This window comes from Chenopodium album, chromosome 9, assembly GCF_948465745.1.
Source record: "Chenopodium album chromosome 9, dcCheAlbu1.1, whole genome shotgun sequence".
Classification (NCBI taxonomy): Eukaryota; Viridiplantae; Streptophyta; class Magnoliopsida; order Caryophyllales; family Amaranthaceae; genus Chenopodium; species Chenopodium album.
Genome location: NC_137842.1, coordinates 8478408 through 8496108, shown reverse-complemented (window position 1 = coordinate 8496108; position 17701 = coordinate 8478408). Strand labels below are relative to the sequence as shown.

Genomic DNA, 17701 nt, shown 5'->3' with positions numbered 1-17701 from the left:
GAGGAGAGAGAAAATCGACGACAGAAAAATTTCGAATGATAATTGAAAAGGAAAAATGGAGAAATAAGGAAAGGATTGAAAAAGGAAAGAACGCGGGAAATACGTTGCAAAAATAAGGAAACAAACAGCTAGGAAGAAGCAGCTACGTGGCAGCGCCCTATTGGTGGTGCACGTAGTTCTGTGTGCACAAGGGTGCATATTATAATTTGCGCTTTAGTTGTTAAAAATTCAAAATATCAATGGTTTTATGCATTGAAACGGAGAACTACTAGCATATGGGCGGTATTTACATTGTTTGTACTCCGTAAATAGGATGACCATGTTTTGTAAATAAGTTGAAGTATTTGCTGGGATCATGTACAGTTGGTAGTGTAGTTGGGTAAAAAAGTATTACGAATCGGGGTGAGCATGGGACGGGGACCCGTACCGTTAGTATTAACGGTTCGGGTACCCGATAACCAAAATCACTAAAAGTGATACCCATAACCGGAACCGATAAGTTTGGGTACCCGGAATTCGGGTACCCAGATTTTTAGATCGGTTATTGGGTACCCAATAAGATATCCAATAATGATAATTAAACTTAATTATGTAGTTATTATGATATAATTTACAACTAATTAAAAACAATACCATATGATCTTCACCAAATTATTAATAATATTACTAATCATTGATATTATAAAGTGATTATGAAGTAAAGTAAAAGTTTAGATTTATATTAATAGATTTAAGTAGGGAAAAAAGCAAAAAAAAAATGCTTATCGGATCGGATCGGGTAACCGTTAAAATTTTAAAACGATACCCATAACCATACCCGATAATAAATTATCGAAACAGGTACCCGAACCGTTATGATTATCGGATCGGGTACCCTAATTTTCGGAACGATTACGGATCGGTTTTTTGGGTAGTTTTGCTCAGCCCTAATTACGATGGAAGCAAAAATGTAACGGGCTAGTTTGGAAAAAGTGGGAAAGTGAAATAGTACATTTGATATCCAAAATGGCACTTTATTTCTATGGTAATAGTGGTGCTTTTAGTGTATTATTATCCATGTAATCTGTATATTATACCATTAGATTATAGATTGTCTTAGGCCTTGTTTGGTTGATGTAGGAAGTAAATTCCCATGGGAAATTCTAATTCTTGGGAAATTACTTCCTTTATAAAAATTCCTAGGAATTACATAAATGTGTTTGGTTGTCACGTGGGAATTTGTAAATCCTAGAAATTGTGAATGACCAAGGGTAGGGTGGGTAAGTAACTTCCCATATTTTGTCGGAAGTGAAAATTCCCATGAATTGTGATTTCCCCCATTTTTACTTTTTAATGTCAACCAAACAACATACCCAAAAGGAATTTCATGGGAATTTTGAGTGCCTATGGAAATTAAAGGCAACCAAACAACACCTTAGTAGTACAATTATATCTAGTGATACGATATTTGTTATACAATTTACATACTTATTTAAACTACTCCCTCCGTTTTTATATACTTGCTCCACTTTCCTTTTCCGGCCGTTTTTAAATACTTGTTCCATTTCCTTTTTTGGAAACCTTTTACAATATTTAATTCATTTCTCACACTTAGCTTGATGGACCCAACATAATACTCTCTCTCCTACTACTCTTCCACTACTTTTGCTTTTTACAATTTTTTATTTTCTCAACTACCCCACTACCTCCATATTTTATTACTTCCTCCAATTTCTCCTAAAACTCCGCGCATGGAGAAATGGAGCAAGTATTTAAAAACGGAGGGAGTATTTGACAAATATATATACCACTACAACATTTAATGGTATTGGCTATGTTTGGTAAATGGCTTTTTGGTTAGCTTTTGGTTTTTGGCTTTTTTATGAGGTCAAACAGTCAAAAAATGTGTTTGGTAATTGGCTTTTTAGCCAGTGAAAAAGCTAGCTTTTAAGCCAAAATGAAAAAGCTGCTAAAATGAAAAAGCTGCTTTGAGTAGCTTTTTTGTTGGCCCACAAATTATCTAATAAACAGCCAACTACCAACAATTAATTTACCAAACACTTTTATAAACAGTCAGCTTTAACAGCCAATTTCAAAAGCCATTATAAACAGTCAAACATACCAGTTAGTCAAACAAGCCAAGTAAACCAACCAACAACCAACCGCCAACGGCCACTTGCCAAACAAGGCCATTATTTATCTATTTGATCGATAGTATGTATAACTCAAAAATAAAACGGGGTCCAACAAAAATTAGCTCACATTCATTAAATCCAATCCCTGCTAATTTACGTTTCTACCCTCCTATTTACAATCCAACTATATACCGCCTAGATACACTCCATTAAAACGGGCAGGTGGCAAATATGCTCTCAAATTAAATCACATACTCTAAAGTTAACTAATGGTGTGCTTAAAATCTTAAATACTACTATATAAAGTCTCTATTCACTTTCTAGTTTCTACCTGTAATTGATTTTATTCTTTTTGCACGAAAATGAAACATTTATTACTCTTAGAAAATTTAACCACAAAGTTAAAATTAAAAGAGTAGAGTACTATTGTACAGTAAAAATATAGTAGAGTGCAGATAGAGGTAGTCAGGTAGAGTTAAGTCTGGCAAAAAGAGCAGCTTTTGGTAAAATCAGAAGATAATTGCTAAAATAGTAAGCAAAAGATACGATCCACAGTTAAATAAATTTACTTAATGCCTAGATTCGTGCCCATGTTTACAGTCAAGTAAGTACGCTGTAAGTGTGACGTTAACACTCACTTTTCCACTCTTACTCATATCCGTACCATTTCCACTCTGCTCAACTTCACTCTTTTTTTTTAAAAAAAATATTTATTTATTTATTTATTTTATTTTATTTTACTTCCATAATTTATTAAACTGATTGTCCTCAGTGGACCGTCTTTCTGATTTTATTTTTTGGTAATGGTGAAAGGGTTTTCGGGTTAACAAGGAGTACTCTTCTACGGAGTACCAAAATTAAATTAGGTTTAGGGTACGAGTGTAATTTTATTGTACAATACTTCCTTTTCATCTCCGGAATTTAATTAGTTATTCCCTCTAGACCTTCGTATTTTAATTTAGAGTAGGGTTATATATAAACATTAAATATACTCTTTGAAATTATATAAAATTAAGAATTTATGATAAAAACACGCGTAAATCAGTGTTATCAGAGTTTATATTTTGATGACATAAACACGCGTAAATATACTCTCCCTGTCCTCTTTTTTTTTTTTTTTTCTATTGGACTTTTTACGGTCTTCGAGACATGTGTTTAAACGTATATATCTCAAGATCTATATGTGTTAAAATTATAAAAACTTGATATTAATAAAATATATAATTTGACGAATCTAACAAGATCCCACTTGACTAAATTATCTCTTATACATTAATGGGAATTTGCGGTCAAAGTTATTAAAAGTTGACTCAAAAATTAGCTATATATGGGGCAAAAAATAGGGATAGAGGGAGTAGTTAGTAGAGCAGAGTAAGGGTCTGTTCTCATTGACTGAACTCAGCTGAACTGAACTGAACTGAACTTATTAGAGCTGAACTGAATTGAACTGAACTGAGTATTTTATAAGAGAAGAAAACTAGAAACTGAACTGATTAGAGCTGAATTGAACTGAACTGAATTGAAAATAATCATATGAGAACAGGCCCTAAATCATAACAATTCAGAAAAACGAAACCTAAATTAAGTTTAGCCGTTTGGGGTATAGTTTATTGCACTCTGTTTTCTTTTCCAAATTTTAATTATGTACCGTTTCACTCTGTTAGGATATCAATAGTGAAGGAAAAGGGAGGGAAGGAAAAACAGGAAAGGGAGGGAGAAGATGACTATTGAAGTATATTATTACCAAATAACTAACACACGCAAGCATCCCACATTGATAAAAATTAAGAGACTTAAAACAATTATAAGCTTAAGGTTAAGGGCCCAAACTTCCTATAGCCATATAATTTTGGCATGAAAACTCATTTGGTCTTGTAAAGTGGACTCTTTCTCTTGGTTGTGGGTGCAGCTTAAACTTGTATTTCCTCTGTTCCTTTTTATTACTTCAACTGTTTTTTATCACACTTGTCAATGTATTTACGATCAATAACTTTATTTCTTCATAAGTAAAAATTATAAAAGTTGTATACTATGATATTATTTATTTAGACAAATTCAAAAAGATCAAATATGAGTATGTTTTTCCTTACATATTGTTCACAAAAGACAGTCAAAGGAGAGGGTGATGGATAGTGTAAAAGTCAAACCGAATCAAGTAAAAAATAACGTGGGAAGTATTTAACAACAACCTTTCATTTTCCTTCCAAGTTCGGAAATGGTTGAGTAATTATAGTTATTCTCCAAAGGGTAGAATATGGGTGGGATGGCTTCATCAAGATGGGGATTTGGTTTATTAAAAGGGACTTGTGACGAGTGAGTATTTAAAAAAGTAGTGAAAAAGGGTTAAAAAAAAAGTCAAATCGGGTACCCTTTTTAGAGTGAAAAAAGTGAGACTTGTAACAAGTGAGTGAAAAATATAAAGGGACTAAGGGTTTGCTTACTTCAGCTTAATTTCAGTTCAATTTAATTCAGTTCCATTGATTTCAGTTCAATTTAGCTCCTAATTTTCTTCACTCATAAAATACATTTCAACTCAGTTAAGTTTAGTTCAACTCCAATCAGTTCATTTCAGTTCAGTAATGTGAATATGAACACGGGGAAATTAGGTCGTTGACTAACCTCCTCACGGCCAAACAAAATTTATTATAATCCTAAACTAACCCCTAAACAAGTCTAGCGGTAAGATCGCAGTCGAACCACAAGGAACGGTAATGTTAGATTGTTCTCAATCTAATACTTAAGCTACGCCAAAGTCAGTTTATGGATAATTGGATATTGGACACTACAACTACACTAACATACATATAAAGAACAAAATATTATAAAGTCTACTAGGGGTAAAGATCCACTTTGAACAATTAACAAGTTAATGAGAATCCATTTGATAATCAATCACGCAAAGAAAGAATTAAAATGGGAATTAATTACACAACACAAGAGCAATGTCTCAAATTCCTAGCCTAGATCCCTCATTGGCTAGGTGCATAGAAGAAATTTACCCAAAATGCAATCAAATATAACAATTCTAATTCACAATCCCTTGTCAAACTAGAGCTAATATGCAATTAAGTTGCTATCATGGGAGATCAATCCAATCTAAAACAAACAACATGTCATCATCAATATAATCACACAATTATCATCAAATTTATCTCAATTAACTCAATTAACCATTACAAAGCTTCACTCAACACCTAGTAGAAGGAAATCTACTCAAACATGATTAATAAAGCAATTAAAGAAAGCATAAAGAGAAAAGAGAGTAAGAATGCTCATTGATATAAGATGGAGATCTTCAAATCATCAAAAACCTCCTTTGATTATCCATGAAAACCATTGTTTTTATCACTTTCTCTCTTTTAAATTTGAGAGTTCCTCTCTCTAAAAACCTAAAACTAATCTAAAAACTACTGAAGAAATGAATTCCATCCGTCTCTAAAATGAGCAAAAAAATCTATTTATACTCCTTACTAAATTGTCTAGGAAGCTCCGCAAAAAGTCGAGCAGCACGTATAGGAGCAGACGCTCCAAATGTCGTGCACGGGTGCTCCTAGCTGCAGCAAAATAAGGCAGAATCGTTCCAGACAGTTTAGAGCGGGCGCTCCTCATAGCCTGCGCGCCCGCTCCTACGAGCTAGACAAAACTGCTCAGCTTCAAACGAACATAACTCCCTCGTTTTACATCGGAATTGAGCATATGAACTGTCGTTGGAAAGATCTTGAGATAAGCTTTCATCTCCAATTAGAATCACTCCAAAATGTTTTGTAGATCAAAAGATATAGGCGTATGAAGTTCGTTTTTTGCAAATCAAGTGCACATTTCTTCATTACTTGTTCTTTTAATCTTGAGCAATGAGCTTATCCAAGTGTTCCTAAACATAAGAATAAACCAATAAAGTTTAATCTAATGCCATAAGCAACCATAATATGCAAGAAAAGCCAAAATTGAGCAGTCACGACATTTCGCAAACACGACAAATGTAATAAAACGTTATTAAATCCAAGTAAAAAAACATCAAAACTATAAAAAACTAACTAGAAACTCCTAGAACATAGTGACATAAATGACACTTATATTATCAGAATAGGCCTTAGTTCATTTATAAATAAAAATTTAAATTTTAAAAAATAAAAGTGTGTTGACTAAAATGAGATGACTCTATAAGAAAATATGTCAATCGAATAGCAATGGAAAGAGTATTACCTTAAAAATTAATTGTATTGTGCCAATGTATCACAAACAAAGCCCAAGCGTGGATTGACACTTGTTGTGCCGGGCATGGTTCCCCTTTTGTAATTTTGTTAAATTGGTAAAAATAAGCATTGTCTATCGTGTTCATATCAAGTTTGTGTCAACATTTGAAAATTATGCTCATGTACAATTGATTATCCACTAATTTGTATCGTATTGAAGTTGTGACAGGCTTATTATATTGATTTAAGTTGCTCCGTTTTTTTTTAAGCATTGCTTTAAGAACAAATTTTGCGCTTGTCTAATACTCCTCATTCTGTCTTTAAATTTTATAGATAGATGCCCAAGTTTAAATTCAAATTTTCAGAGAGCAATATATAATGGATCCACCCACACAACATCATAGCGGGAGAAAGTACATATAAATTGAAAAAAAAAGTTTGTAATGTAACAATTTGGTAAATAAAAGAACAAAAAAAAAAGGGTGAAAAAAAAAGAAAAAAAATGAAAGGGTGTCGGCCTCAACTTTAAAACGCAAAGTTAGCGTAAGAACATTTCCGTGCTGTCTCTCACTTTCACTCTTTCTCTCTCCTCTGCCTAACTCACACTTCTCTCTCTCTTTTATTTCTTTCCTGTTTTAGGAAACGTGTGGGTGACATCTCCATTTTCGATTTTCTCGAACAAACTCAAATAAAATAAAATTAATTTACTATTTTTCTTTTCTTTCTCCATTGTCACTACTGTTACAAGCTTAACTCAGATTATATCATTTCTTTTACTGTTGCACTTTTTTTTCTTCATTATCCATGGTACGTTATACTTTTCTCTTCTCTTCCTTTTCCGTGAGATCGTCTCATACTAATTTATTATTATCATCGGGTTTTATTTCTTTTGTAATAATAAGTTATTATAGAGTGTCTTGCCTTTAGGATTATTATTATTATCATCAGGTTTTCTTTCTTCTAACTACTGTTGTTATCTTGATTTGTTGAGCTTTATTACGTTAGAACTTAGAACTAGATCTACTTTTTATTTTTTTTAACTAAAAAAAAAAAATAGAGCTTGAAAATTTTTTTAGGGTTTTTGACATGATGATAGGTTAATTAGTATGCTTTCAGAAATATTGACTATTTTTTGTTCACACTATTACCTTTGTTGAAGCCTTTTAGTTTTTTTTTTTTCTTAATTATTTAAAAAAAAAAAAAAAAAAGGGTATGATTTTATTTTTGTGGTTTTAGGAGTATTAGCTTGCCGACAGCAAAGCTGTACTATGTGGATGATATAGCTCTTGATGATATGATATTTTCTTTCTTATGGTTTTTCTCTCTCTATTACATTTCCACTATTTTTTTTTAAATATTCTGAATTTTATTCTTATCATTATTGTTACATTTTTTTTTGTGAAGGTTTGAAATTAAACATTTGAGAAGATCAGTTACTATAATTCACTGATATGGAAATGAGCAACAATTTCATGCCGGAGTTACACGTGGCGCAACAACGGCGGCGAGATAAGCTTAGAGTTCAACATCTTGACGAACTTCAACATATGAATAGTTTTGATCACCTTCATAATAGCAATAGTAACACCACTACTTCTTCGATGATGATGCTTTTGCCGTCACCGGAGATGTTGAGTTTTGCTTCGGCCTCGAACTCGTTTCCTAACATCCACCCAACTCGATTCGTAACCCCTTCGAGCTCTGATTCGTGCGACCCTCAGCAGTTGCCGCCGCCGAGGTGTGATGATAATTGGGTACAGAGGCATGTTTCGCCTGCTGTACCGCAGTTTATGGTTCAAACTCAAAATCATCCTCATGAAATTCATTCTTATCAACAGGGTAATTGTAATGTTCATCAAAGTTGGGGAAATAATAATAATGATAATAATGGTGGGAGTAATGAACTCCCTTTACTTCCTTCGAATTTCGTTAATCAGTCTAATGATGTTGGATCTCATCCTCACGGCCAAGGGCTGTCTTTATCGTTGTCGTCGAATCAATTATGTGAGTATCGTCATCTAGGAGGTGATCCCCCGGAGTTAAAGCCGTTCGAGTCCGGTAGCATATTGTCTGTTGTTAAGCAGTCTATGAGCAGTGGTACTGCCAAGTTAGAATGTGGTACTGCTAATAATAATACCAATAATCAGGTTCAAGATGTGGCCGGAAGCTCGATTCAGGTGCACCGAAATGTCGGTCCACTCGGGCCATTTACCGGGTATGCAGCTATATTAAAGAGCTCTAAGTTCTTGAAGCCGGCTCAACTGATGTTGGATGAGTTCTTTAGTGCTGCTGGTTTATCGAGAGGGGGTGAAGAAGTGGAGAATGATCAGAGTTTAACAATTTCGAGGAGTCGTAATGTGGGTGATTGTTCTACTGTCGTGGCCTCAAAAATGGGTGGATCGAATGAATTGAGTTGTAAGAGTTCCTCTTGTGAGTCTTACAGGCCGGATTGCCATGAAAGGAAAGCTAAACTTCTTCACATGCAAGAAGAGGTTTGTTTCCTTTTTCCTTGCCTTTATAATTTTGTTTATCTTCTAAATGTTTTATAGTTCTTGTTTTTTTTAAGTATAATTATATTCAAGAATATATGATTATCTCCGTGCATGTAAAATGTGTGTATGTGTTATTTAATAAATCGTACACAATTTAATTTCAATTGTTGGACTTGTTACTCTTGTGAATTATCAAGTTTACCAATGTTTTTCCAACTTGTTTCGTCACAAAGAAATAGTGTACATTTTACCGAGTATTTTGGTTAAACTTTGTCAACTTTGACTATTAATGTTGGTCGTGACATAAGGTACACAATACAAATTATATGAAAGTTATTACAAGTGTTACCATTAATAAATTTTGTCGTAACATAAGGTACACAATACAAATTATATGAAAGTTATTACAAGTGTTACCATTAATAAATTTTGTCGTAACATAAGGTACACAATACAAATTATATGAAAGTTATTACAAGTGTTACCATTAATAAATTTTGTCGTAACATAAGGTACACAAATACACAATACAAATTATATGAAAGTTATTACAAGTGTTATCATTAATAAATTTTGAAAATTTTCCTTTTTAATTAACTTACAACATGTTTTGATAAGTCTGTGAAATATTGTTGGCCTCAAGTATATATGTATTTATTATTATCCGGACTATAGTTATGAAATGAGACTAAAGTTTTTGGTATTTGATGGGATGATTTTATTTGGTTATGAAATATTGATGGTTTAAATTTTGGTTACTTGGTCAGTACAAATCAATCTTTGTTTATCATCTTGAAGGGCTGTAAGCCTACAGTACCAACAATATGTACAATAGTTAAAATGAACCAATGAGAGTTGGATAAATCTATTAAATACTAGTTGTGATAAACTGATAATAATTCAACTACCTGTTTCTTCCCTACCGATTTTGTCTTTGTTTCAAACTGATGTCTATCCCGGCTCCCACTTGTAAAATTAATAGCGATGGTTGGCTATAGATCTTTTTTTTTTTTTTTTTTTTTTTTTTTTTTTTTTTTTTTTTTTTTTTGTCATGTTTAATTAGAAAACAATTTTTTCATGTACACTGCATGGAAGATGTATTCCTTCAGCGAGTTTTATTATGATTTGCCCCCAACTTATAACATGTTTTATGTCTATCTATACATAATTTTGATCATTGAAAACAACTTTTATGCTATGCTTTCATTTGCTTGAGGTTGGAGTATAATAATTGCATATTATCCAAAACTGGAATGTTTCCAGCTTCATAAGCTATTTAATAAATTCATTGTTAAAGAAGCTAAAATTTGTTTGTTGATGATTTTAACTTCTTGTTCCAATACATAATTATGTTTAAAAATGAAAGATCTCCTTGTCCACATAATCTTTGTTCGGTCTCAGCTCCAAATTGTCCATGCAGGATAATAGTCTTTTTCTTATGATATTTGTGTTTAAATGATTTGAACATTTCATTCTAATTAAGATCCCTCGCACCCATTTGTGCTTTTAGATATACTAGCTAGGGTGTAATAGTTTTGTAAATCCCTTGCATTATCGTTTAATTTTGCTTGATCAAATGTAATATTAAAGCATGACCGTGACATAATTAATTTTGTTTCTGCTTATGTTTGGAATCTAAAAGGTGACATACATCATGTCTGTTGTTGAATAAAGTATTGAAAGGGAAAATGATATATACAACGAAAGTATGCAAATTATATGCTAGAACTTTTTATATTTTTGGAGGTTTGCTTCCAAATTTTCTCGTCAATTCCTGTTGTACTACTTTTGCCTTTTGTGGTTTGGTCATGAGTATACAGTAATGCTTTCCTTCGAATGTTTCGTAAGTGGAATTATCTTGTCATATTAAGGATAAAGAATCAGCCACATACTTATAAATGACATTTTATGTTTTTCTAGTATCTAACCTGCAGATGTTGTTAAGTATAGGAATATTGTGGTGTTGTTTTCTTATTAAATCGCTACTATCAAATTGGCACAATTATTAAATTGCATCAGATATGGTTATCATGGAATGTTGTCTTTCTTAGTTTGGTAGTGGATTGAAAAGTTTTATTCGGTTTATGCAATGGTTTAAAGGGTTAATCTGCCCAAACTGAATTTAGGTATGATTTACAATTTGCAACTGGTTCCTTGCAAATATTATAATATGATAGAATCGGGTTCCTAAATAGATTATGATTATAACTTACAAGTTACACTTATAATAATTCAAACAATTCCTTTTTGTTTTGGCTGAAAAAAGTTGAAACTTGTTATATTTGCTTATCGAAGCTAAATCATGAATGCTTTAGTTGCTTGTCTTAGGCCTCCATTTGGTACTTTTGTCTTAAAATTATATCATTTGAGTAAGTAATCAACATTTGAAGGGTATGGTCCATTAAGAATATTTGAAAGGAGAATTTCTACCCCTTTAATAATTGTTGGAATATATTCAGCACTACTAAAAAACTTGGTAACACTATCTTGTAACAGTTTTCTACTGTTGCTGAATTTTCAATACAAAATTTTATTTCATTTTTTACGCTCTTTTTGTTTGATGAAATAGGAGAGAGGGAGAACATTGTGCTCAAACTTGTGATTGCCTAACATGTACAGTAATTTTGTGTTCAAAGTAAATATTATTACGAATTTGTGATGATTTGAGAATATATTTTTAGATGAGGCTGAAACAAAACCTAACAAAATGGTTAATGACCTCGAGGTCCTCAATTTGTGCATCAAGCAGCCTTTCTTGCTTAGGATATGTGTTTTTAACATTTTTCCATTTGTTTTGCAATTTTAATTTTATAAAGTGGATTCAAAACTAATCTATGTGATCAGCCTCTTCTATTTTGGCCAAGTGCTTCAAAAACCAAGCTATGTGACTAGGTACAATAAGTACTAGAACTTATTGTAACTACGATGACATCTTTCAATTTTCCCTTCAACCCGTCAAGCTTTTTGTGGAATTTCTTGAAACTCCAGGATGAACTACTTCTAAAATTACGTGGTTTGTTAAGGTGTAATTGATATTGAAATATGACTAACACTGCAACAAAATTGGGGCTTTTATTGCGTTCTTTTAGGTTTTGTTGGCGGTGAAGGTTGAAAGGACAACAAACATAAGAGGGCAAAGATGTGGGATGTAGTTGAGTTTTATTATTTGGGTTATTGAGCTAATTAGTGAATTCTTTGCTCATGAGTTCCCAAATGGATTTTCTTAATGCATGCAATATAGTGAAGAAATTTAAAGGGTTTAGGCTTGATGTATTTTACAGTTGTTGTTGGTCATTTCGTAGCTTTAACCACTTTCTTCTTATTCTTATCCTTGCACATTATATTCCATGAAGATGGCGGATTATGAAGGTACTTGTACGTTGGCATCGTGTAAGGAAAAAAGTATCATGGGCAGTTTTGGTGTTGGATATTGAACATATGATGTTCAATTCATTGTTGATTAGCCAACAAGCCAGCCTATTATGTTAAGAAATCAAACTTTGAAAACACCCTTCAACAAGCAATATGAAGCTTGTGACACTTGGTTTATGCGAAGTGTTAAACAAAGTCCTGTAAAACCAATAATTCCACCTACATGGTAGCAAGGATGATTTTTGCTATACCATTAGCTTCTGATGATAATCTATTATGCTCCGTTATGGCTTGCTTAACTAATAACATTTTTAAGAGTTACTTGTTTTGGATCAATGTTCTGATTTGTTTATGTCTAGAAGTAAAGCAATTTTTTTGTGTAATATGCAAGGTTTTTACAAATAACAGTATTCGAGCTGCTACGTCAATTAAGCATAAGCAATAAATTAAATGCGTGCATTGGGAGGGCTTTGTTTCCTGGCCCTGAGGGCATTCTAACCCTACGTCATTTGGTTGTTTACGTACTCATCTAGACTGTTCTTTGTAAATTGGTTGTTGGTTAGTAAAATGTTTTGTCAAGTATTTGATGGCAACGTATTATTTTGTTGAACCTTTTGTTTAGTTGTCTTGTAGTTGTTACTTTTACAAAAAGTATTTGACTGGACATTTCATATTCAAACTATTATTTTTGACTTTGTGTGCCTCTTCTAAAGATTCTATAACTTGATTACTTGACCAACTGTATGGTCTTTAAGTCGGAATCTGAGTATTGATTGGCATATCTATATGTATGATTGAGTGTTTTAGTAATTTTATTAGCTCATAATTTCTCAATTTTTGTTGAATTTGCAAGTTTTAGGGATTTGAACGAGGTTGGACTTTCTTTCGTGCTGTGTTATTGGTTTAACAATATATGACAATCAATTCTAATACAAAAGTCTCCTTTTAAACTTGTTTATTACATATGTAACACATCCAAATTTGTAGCTGTTGCTTACTTCCGTATTTTAGCAGTAGTTTTGCTTAAAGGCCCCATCATTTTAGTGAAAAGTGTTTATTTAAATTTGTTTCTTTTGCATGCTTTGAACTTTAATTTAAAGAGTTCTGGAGAAATTAATAATCATCGACTTAATAATTGTTGTGGGGTTTGCTGGACCATTGAAAAGTTACTGAACGGTCTCAGGACCATCAATCTCTACGTAGTTCGAATTTCTGTTGGATTTAGATATCTTTCTAATTTACATAATCTGGTTGAGATGCAGAGTTTAATGGTATAAATCACACTAGAAGTTTTTAGCTTACCTATGTAGCATGGGCAAAATTAAATCATCAACAACTTCTCGTATTAGTCAAGTAATGCTTAAGTTTTTAGACCCTTTGGTGTCAATCTTATTAGTCATGCTTAATTTTTTTTTGGTGATAAGATGTACAAAGTTGTTTGTGGCATAATAACAACTAATTGTCTCAAACATGTGAAGTTTAAGTTAGAGCTATCATTGTCTTATCTTCCAATAATCTACCGATAAGACTTGAACAAAAATGTAAACGTCTATTATGAATGTTCTTTTGGCTAATGCTAAAGTTTTTATTGTCTTTTGGGATTGTAAACATCCATCATGAATGTTCTTTTGGCTAATGCTAAAGTGTTTATTGTCTTTTGGGATTTTACTTATTTGGTTAATATTTTGTTCATGCAATGTTTAAAGGTTTGCAAACGACACAAGCAATATCATCAACAAATGCAGATGGTGATTTCAGCATTTGATTCGGTACCAGGGCTCAGCAATGCGACACCCTACATTTCACGTTCAATTAAGACTATCTCGAGGCATTTCAGGTGTCTGAAGAATGCAATTGCAGACCAACTCAAGCACATTAAGAGAGCTTTGGGCGAGGACCTAACTTCTCCTACCAGCTTTCTCAGGGGTGACAGTAGTAGCAGTTTAAGATATGATCAGAATTTTGCTAAGGTCAGATCTGGTGCCATTGGTGGAACGGGTCACGTGGGTCACCAAAGCCATGTATGGAGACCACAGAGAGGCCTTCCGGAGCGTGCAGTTTCTATTCTTAGAGCATGGCTCTTTGACCATTTTCTTCACCCGTGAGTTTATGCCCCATCTTTTGTCATCTTTATAAGTTTCATTTGTAAAGTATTTGAGCTCAAGGGGCCTCAACATGCACGTTTGCAGGTATCCAACGGACAATGACAAACAAATGCTAGCTACCCAAACTGGCTTGACTCGAAACCAGGTGAGGAGGTATCCTACAGTTAGTGTTTATTAGTTGAACTGTGTGTTAGCAATATACTTCTATATTACTCACATTTAATATATATATATATATATATATATATATATATATATATATATATATATATATATATATATTATTGGTCCAAAATGATGTGAATGTAGAGTCTTAATAACTTAGGTAAACTTATGACTCCCTCATTCAAAAACATAGTTTTTTGGCTACCCCCCTATTTTTGTCTCTTTACGACTTATTTATGTACTACTAATAATTCTCTTATTCCCATGGAAACTTGACCATCCCATAAAATGAAGCCCCTATGGCTGGTTTCTTATAAGGTGTAGGTATTTCAGCACAAGGATAAGATAACGTAATTTTACACAACAAATTCATCTAGACATATCCTTAATTTATAGTGCCTTACATGAAGAACCACTTTAAGGTGAGATGTGGAAGTAATTTGCACTAGTGAAGATGCATCTCTTCTGTTGTCAAAAAAAAAAAAAAAAAAAAAAGGAAGATGCATCTCTTCTCTAAAAATCTCTAATATTTTCTATTCTCAAATCAGTAATTGTTTAGAATTACACTGCAAAGGTGATGTATAGGCTTAACGAAAAGACTCATAGATTTATTGGAGAAGTAATAGAATCTATATATATATAGTGGTTGAGAAACTCAATTTTTCTAATCAAAGTATACAGAAAGCTTGTGATTTCCTTCTTGTGTGGCTTGCATTAGTTCATGTTTAATAATGCAAAAATGTGTGCAGGTATCCAATTGGTTCATTAATGCTCGAGTACGGCTGTGGAAGCCTATGGTGGAAGAAATACACATGCTTGAAACCAAAGGCTCGTCACGTTCTGATCCCAATTCAAACAACAGCGTAATGTCAATCATTGAGAAAAATAGACAGGCAACAGCAGCTAATCAATCAGGCTGCAAACCGTCGCCTTTAAATCCAGTATGTGATAAGCAGCTGGAATGCTTAGGACCATCAAGCTCCCTTGAAAGATCAACAGGTGAGCCAATTAACACAGAACAGCTTTTTCAAAATCAAAAGTGCTCGAGGCTTGAAAGTCACCAAGTTCCTACAAACATTGATAGTTCATTCATCGGGTTTTTGCCTTACCAAAGGCGGGGGCTTGAACTAGGAGGAATAGGTGCAGTATCACTTACTCTAGGTCTGCGGCATGGTTCAGAAACTACTCAGCAGCAACTGCAGCATCAGTTTATACCACAAGGGATGCCTTTCGGAGGTCACGTTATTCATGACTTTTCTGGCTAAGCCATGTCGGAAGCTAACAACTTCGAGGGAGGGGGTGGTCTGGCCTGTGTAGGCTATGTTTGTGCATAAAAGTAGGATCAGAAAGATAAATCAAGTTCCGAAAATGGTAGTTGTCCACCCACCAAGTTTCAGTAAAGCAATGGGTAGTACGACGACTCGAAGGTAGTTGCACACTTGAGGTAGTCACTTTCCAAGCTTAAAAATTAGCTTGTGGAGAAATCCTTAGGTTTTCAGGATGAAAATAGATGCTCCTGATTAGTCAAATTCTGTTGTAAAAACTGCAAAGGTATAAAAGTGGAATGTTAATTGCACACAAAAATTTCTCTAGTTATTAAGGTAAAAGTAAAGGAGGTTGTTACTCAAATTTTGTTGTAGTCAGCAGATGAGTAATTGTATCCTTGGAAATGAAATGTCTTTTCTGGATTCAGCAAATTTTGTTGTAGTCAGCAGATTGAAAATTGTAATTCAGTCTGTTTTCTGGAACATGAGAAGGTTGCTTGATGGTTAGACTTTCATTTCTCACTCTCTATGGTGCTATAATGAATTTCTTAGTTGCAACCTTTCTATATTTGGGCCTTGCATATTTTCAAGAGGAGAAAAAAAAAAAAAAAGAATGTACTTGTATAAAAAGTTGATATCTTTGATACTATATGCTGGGACTTGGGAGTAGTATGATAGGTATTCACATGATTGTATATTTTGTCACTTATGAATCACAAAAAAGGGGTCGTTTGGTTAACATAGGAAGTGAAAATTCAAAATTCCCATGAACTTCTAATATATGGAGATTAAATTTCATAATCAAATTTATGGGAATGTCTAAAAGTTACTCGTATTTGAGTAGTAATGAGGGACAACTTACCTAGGGGAGACTAGGTAAGTAAATTTTTACATTTTGTGAGAATTGAAATTTTTTACGAAGTTTTACTTCCTTTATTTTTGTTTTTATGTGTCAACCAAACAACTTTTCAATTTATCAAATTCCATAAATTTTCACTTCCTCCATTTTATGTTGTCTACCAAACAAGGCTAAAATTGTGAAATATGTGTAACCACGGAGTAGAATGGAATCTATTAACTATTACCAAAACAAAACATTGATGATGTCATTAATTTTTAAAGTGCTTACGTGTCAAACTCTCATAAAAAAAATTTCCCTCCAAATTTTACCTATGATGTCTTCATTTTTTTTTTTTTTTTTGGTCTTTTCTAGCTAGAAACTAGGACCAATTAGGTGTGAAATTTGAATTTCACATCAATATTATTGTATATACTCCACACTACTTTTAGATATTCATAATACAACAATATTAAATAGACATAGATATTGATAGCTGATTATACACTTTTTTTTTTTGAACAAATTAATACACATTTTTAAATTTTTTTAAAAATAGTAAATACACATTTATTTAGCTTCCACTCTAAACGTATAAGCTTAATAAATTATATATTTATACAACATTAATATATTTAATCTAACCATCATTTTAGTATATTTTTAATAACATAGTAAATATTACATTATGATGTAGCATTTTATAACTAATTTTTTTTAAGTACATGTTTTTTATATATATATATTTATATAACAATTTTTTTTTTTAAAAAAATAACGAGCCAAATCATATTAGAAAGTTATAAATAACAAAAGATAAATAATTATAGAAAAATTACTAATCAACCACCGTGCAACGCACGAGTACTAATCTAGTGATGCAACTAAGAAAACAGTAGAATTATTACAAATCTATCTATCTATCTATCTATAAATATTACTAAAGTAATGACCGCTAATGGCATCACTGTTTACGTGTCACTCTCTTATTTAAATTTTTCCCGCCTAAATGCAAGGATGATGTCATATATATATATATTCTTTTTGAGCTACCCTATTTAACATTGCTTTGAAAATTAAATTCAAATTGAATTTTAAATATTAGGTATCTACATACATTATGCTATTTAGTTATTTACGAGTAGTTGTTAAAAATA

General features: G+C 32.6%; 1 protein-coding gene across 1 annotated transcript; it reads left to right on the top strand.

Moving 5' to 3' along the window:
* The first annotated feature begins 6759 nt into the window (after window positions 1–6759).
* On the top strand, window positions 6760–16070 carry LOC145559519 (BEL1-like homeodomain protein 3). The gene is made up of 5 exons (XM_081620934.1): window positions 6760–7114; window positions 7712–8799; window positions 13878–14272; window positions 14361–14421; window positions 15191–16070. The coding sequence occupies exons 2-5, from the start codon at window positions 7759–7761 to the stop codon at window positions 15704–15706; spliced, it is 2013 nt and encodes a 670-aa protein (XP_081477060.1). The 5' UTR covers window positions 6760–7114; window positions 7712–7758; the 3' UTR covers window positions 15707–16070.
* The last annotated feature ends 1631 nt before the right edge of the window (window positions 16071–17701 follow it).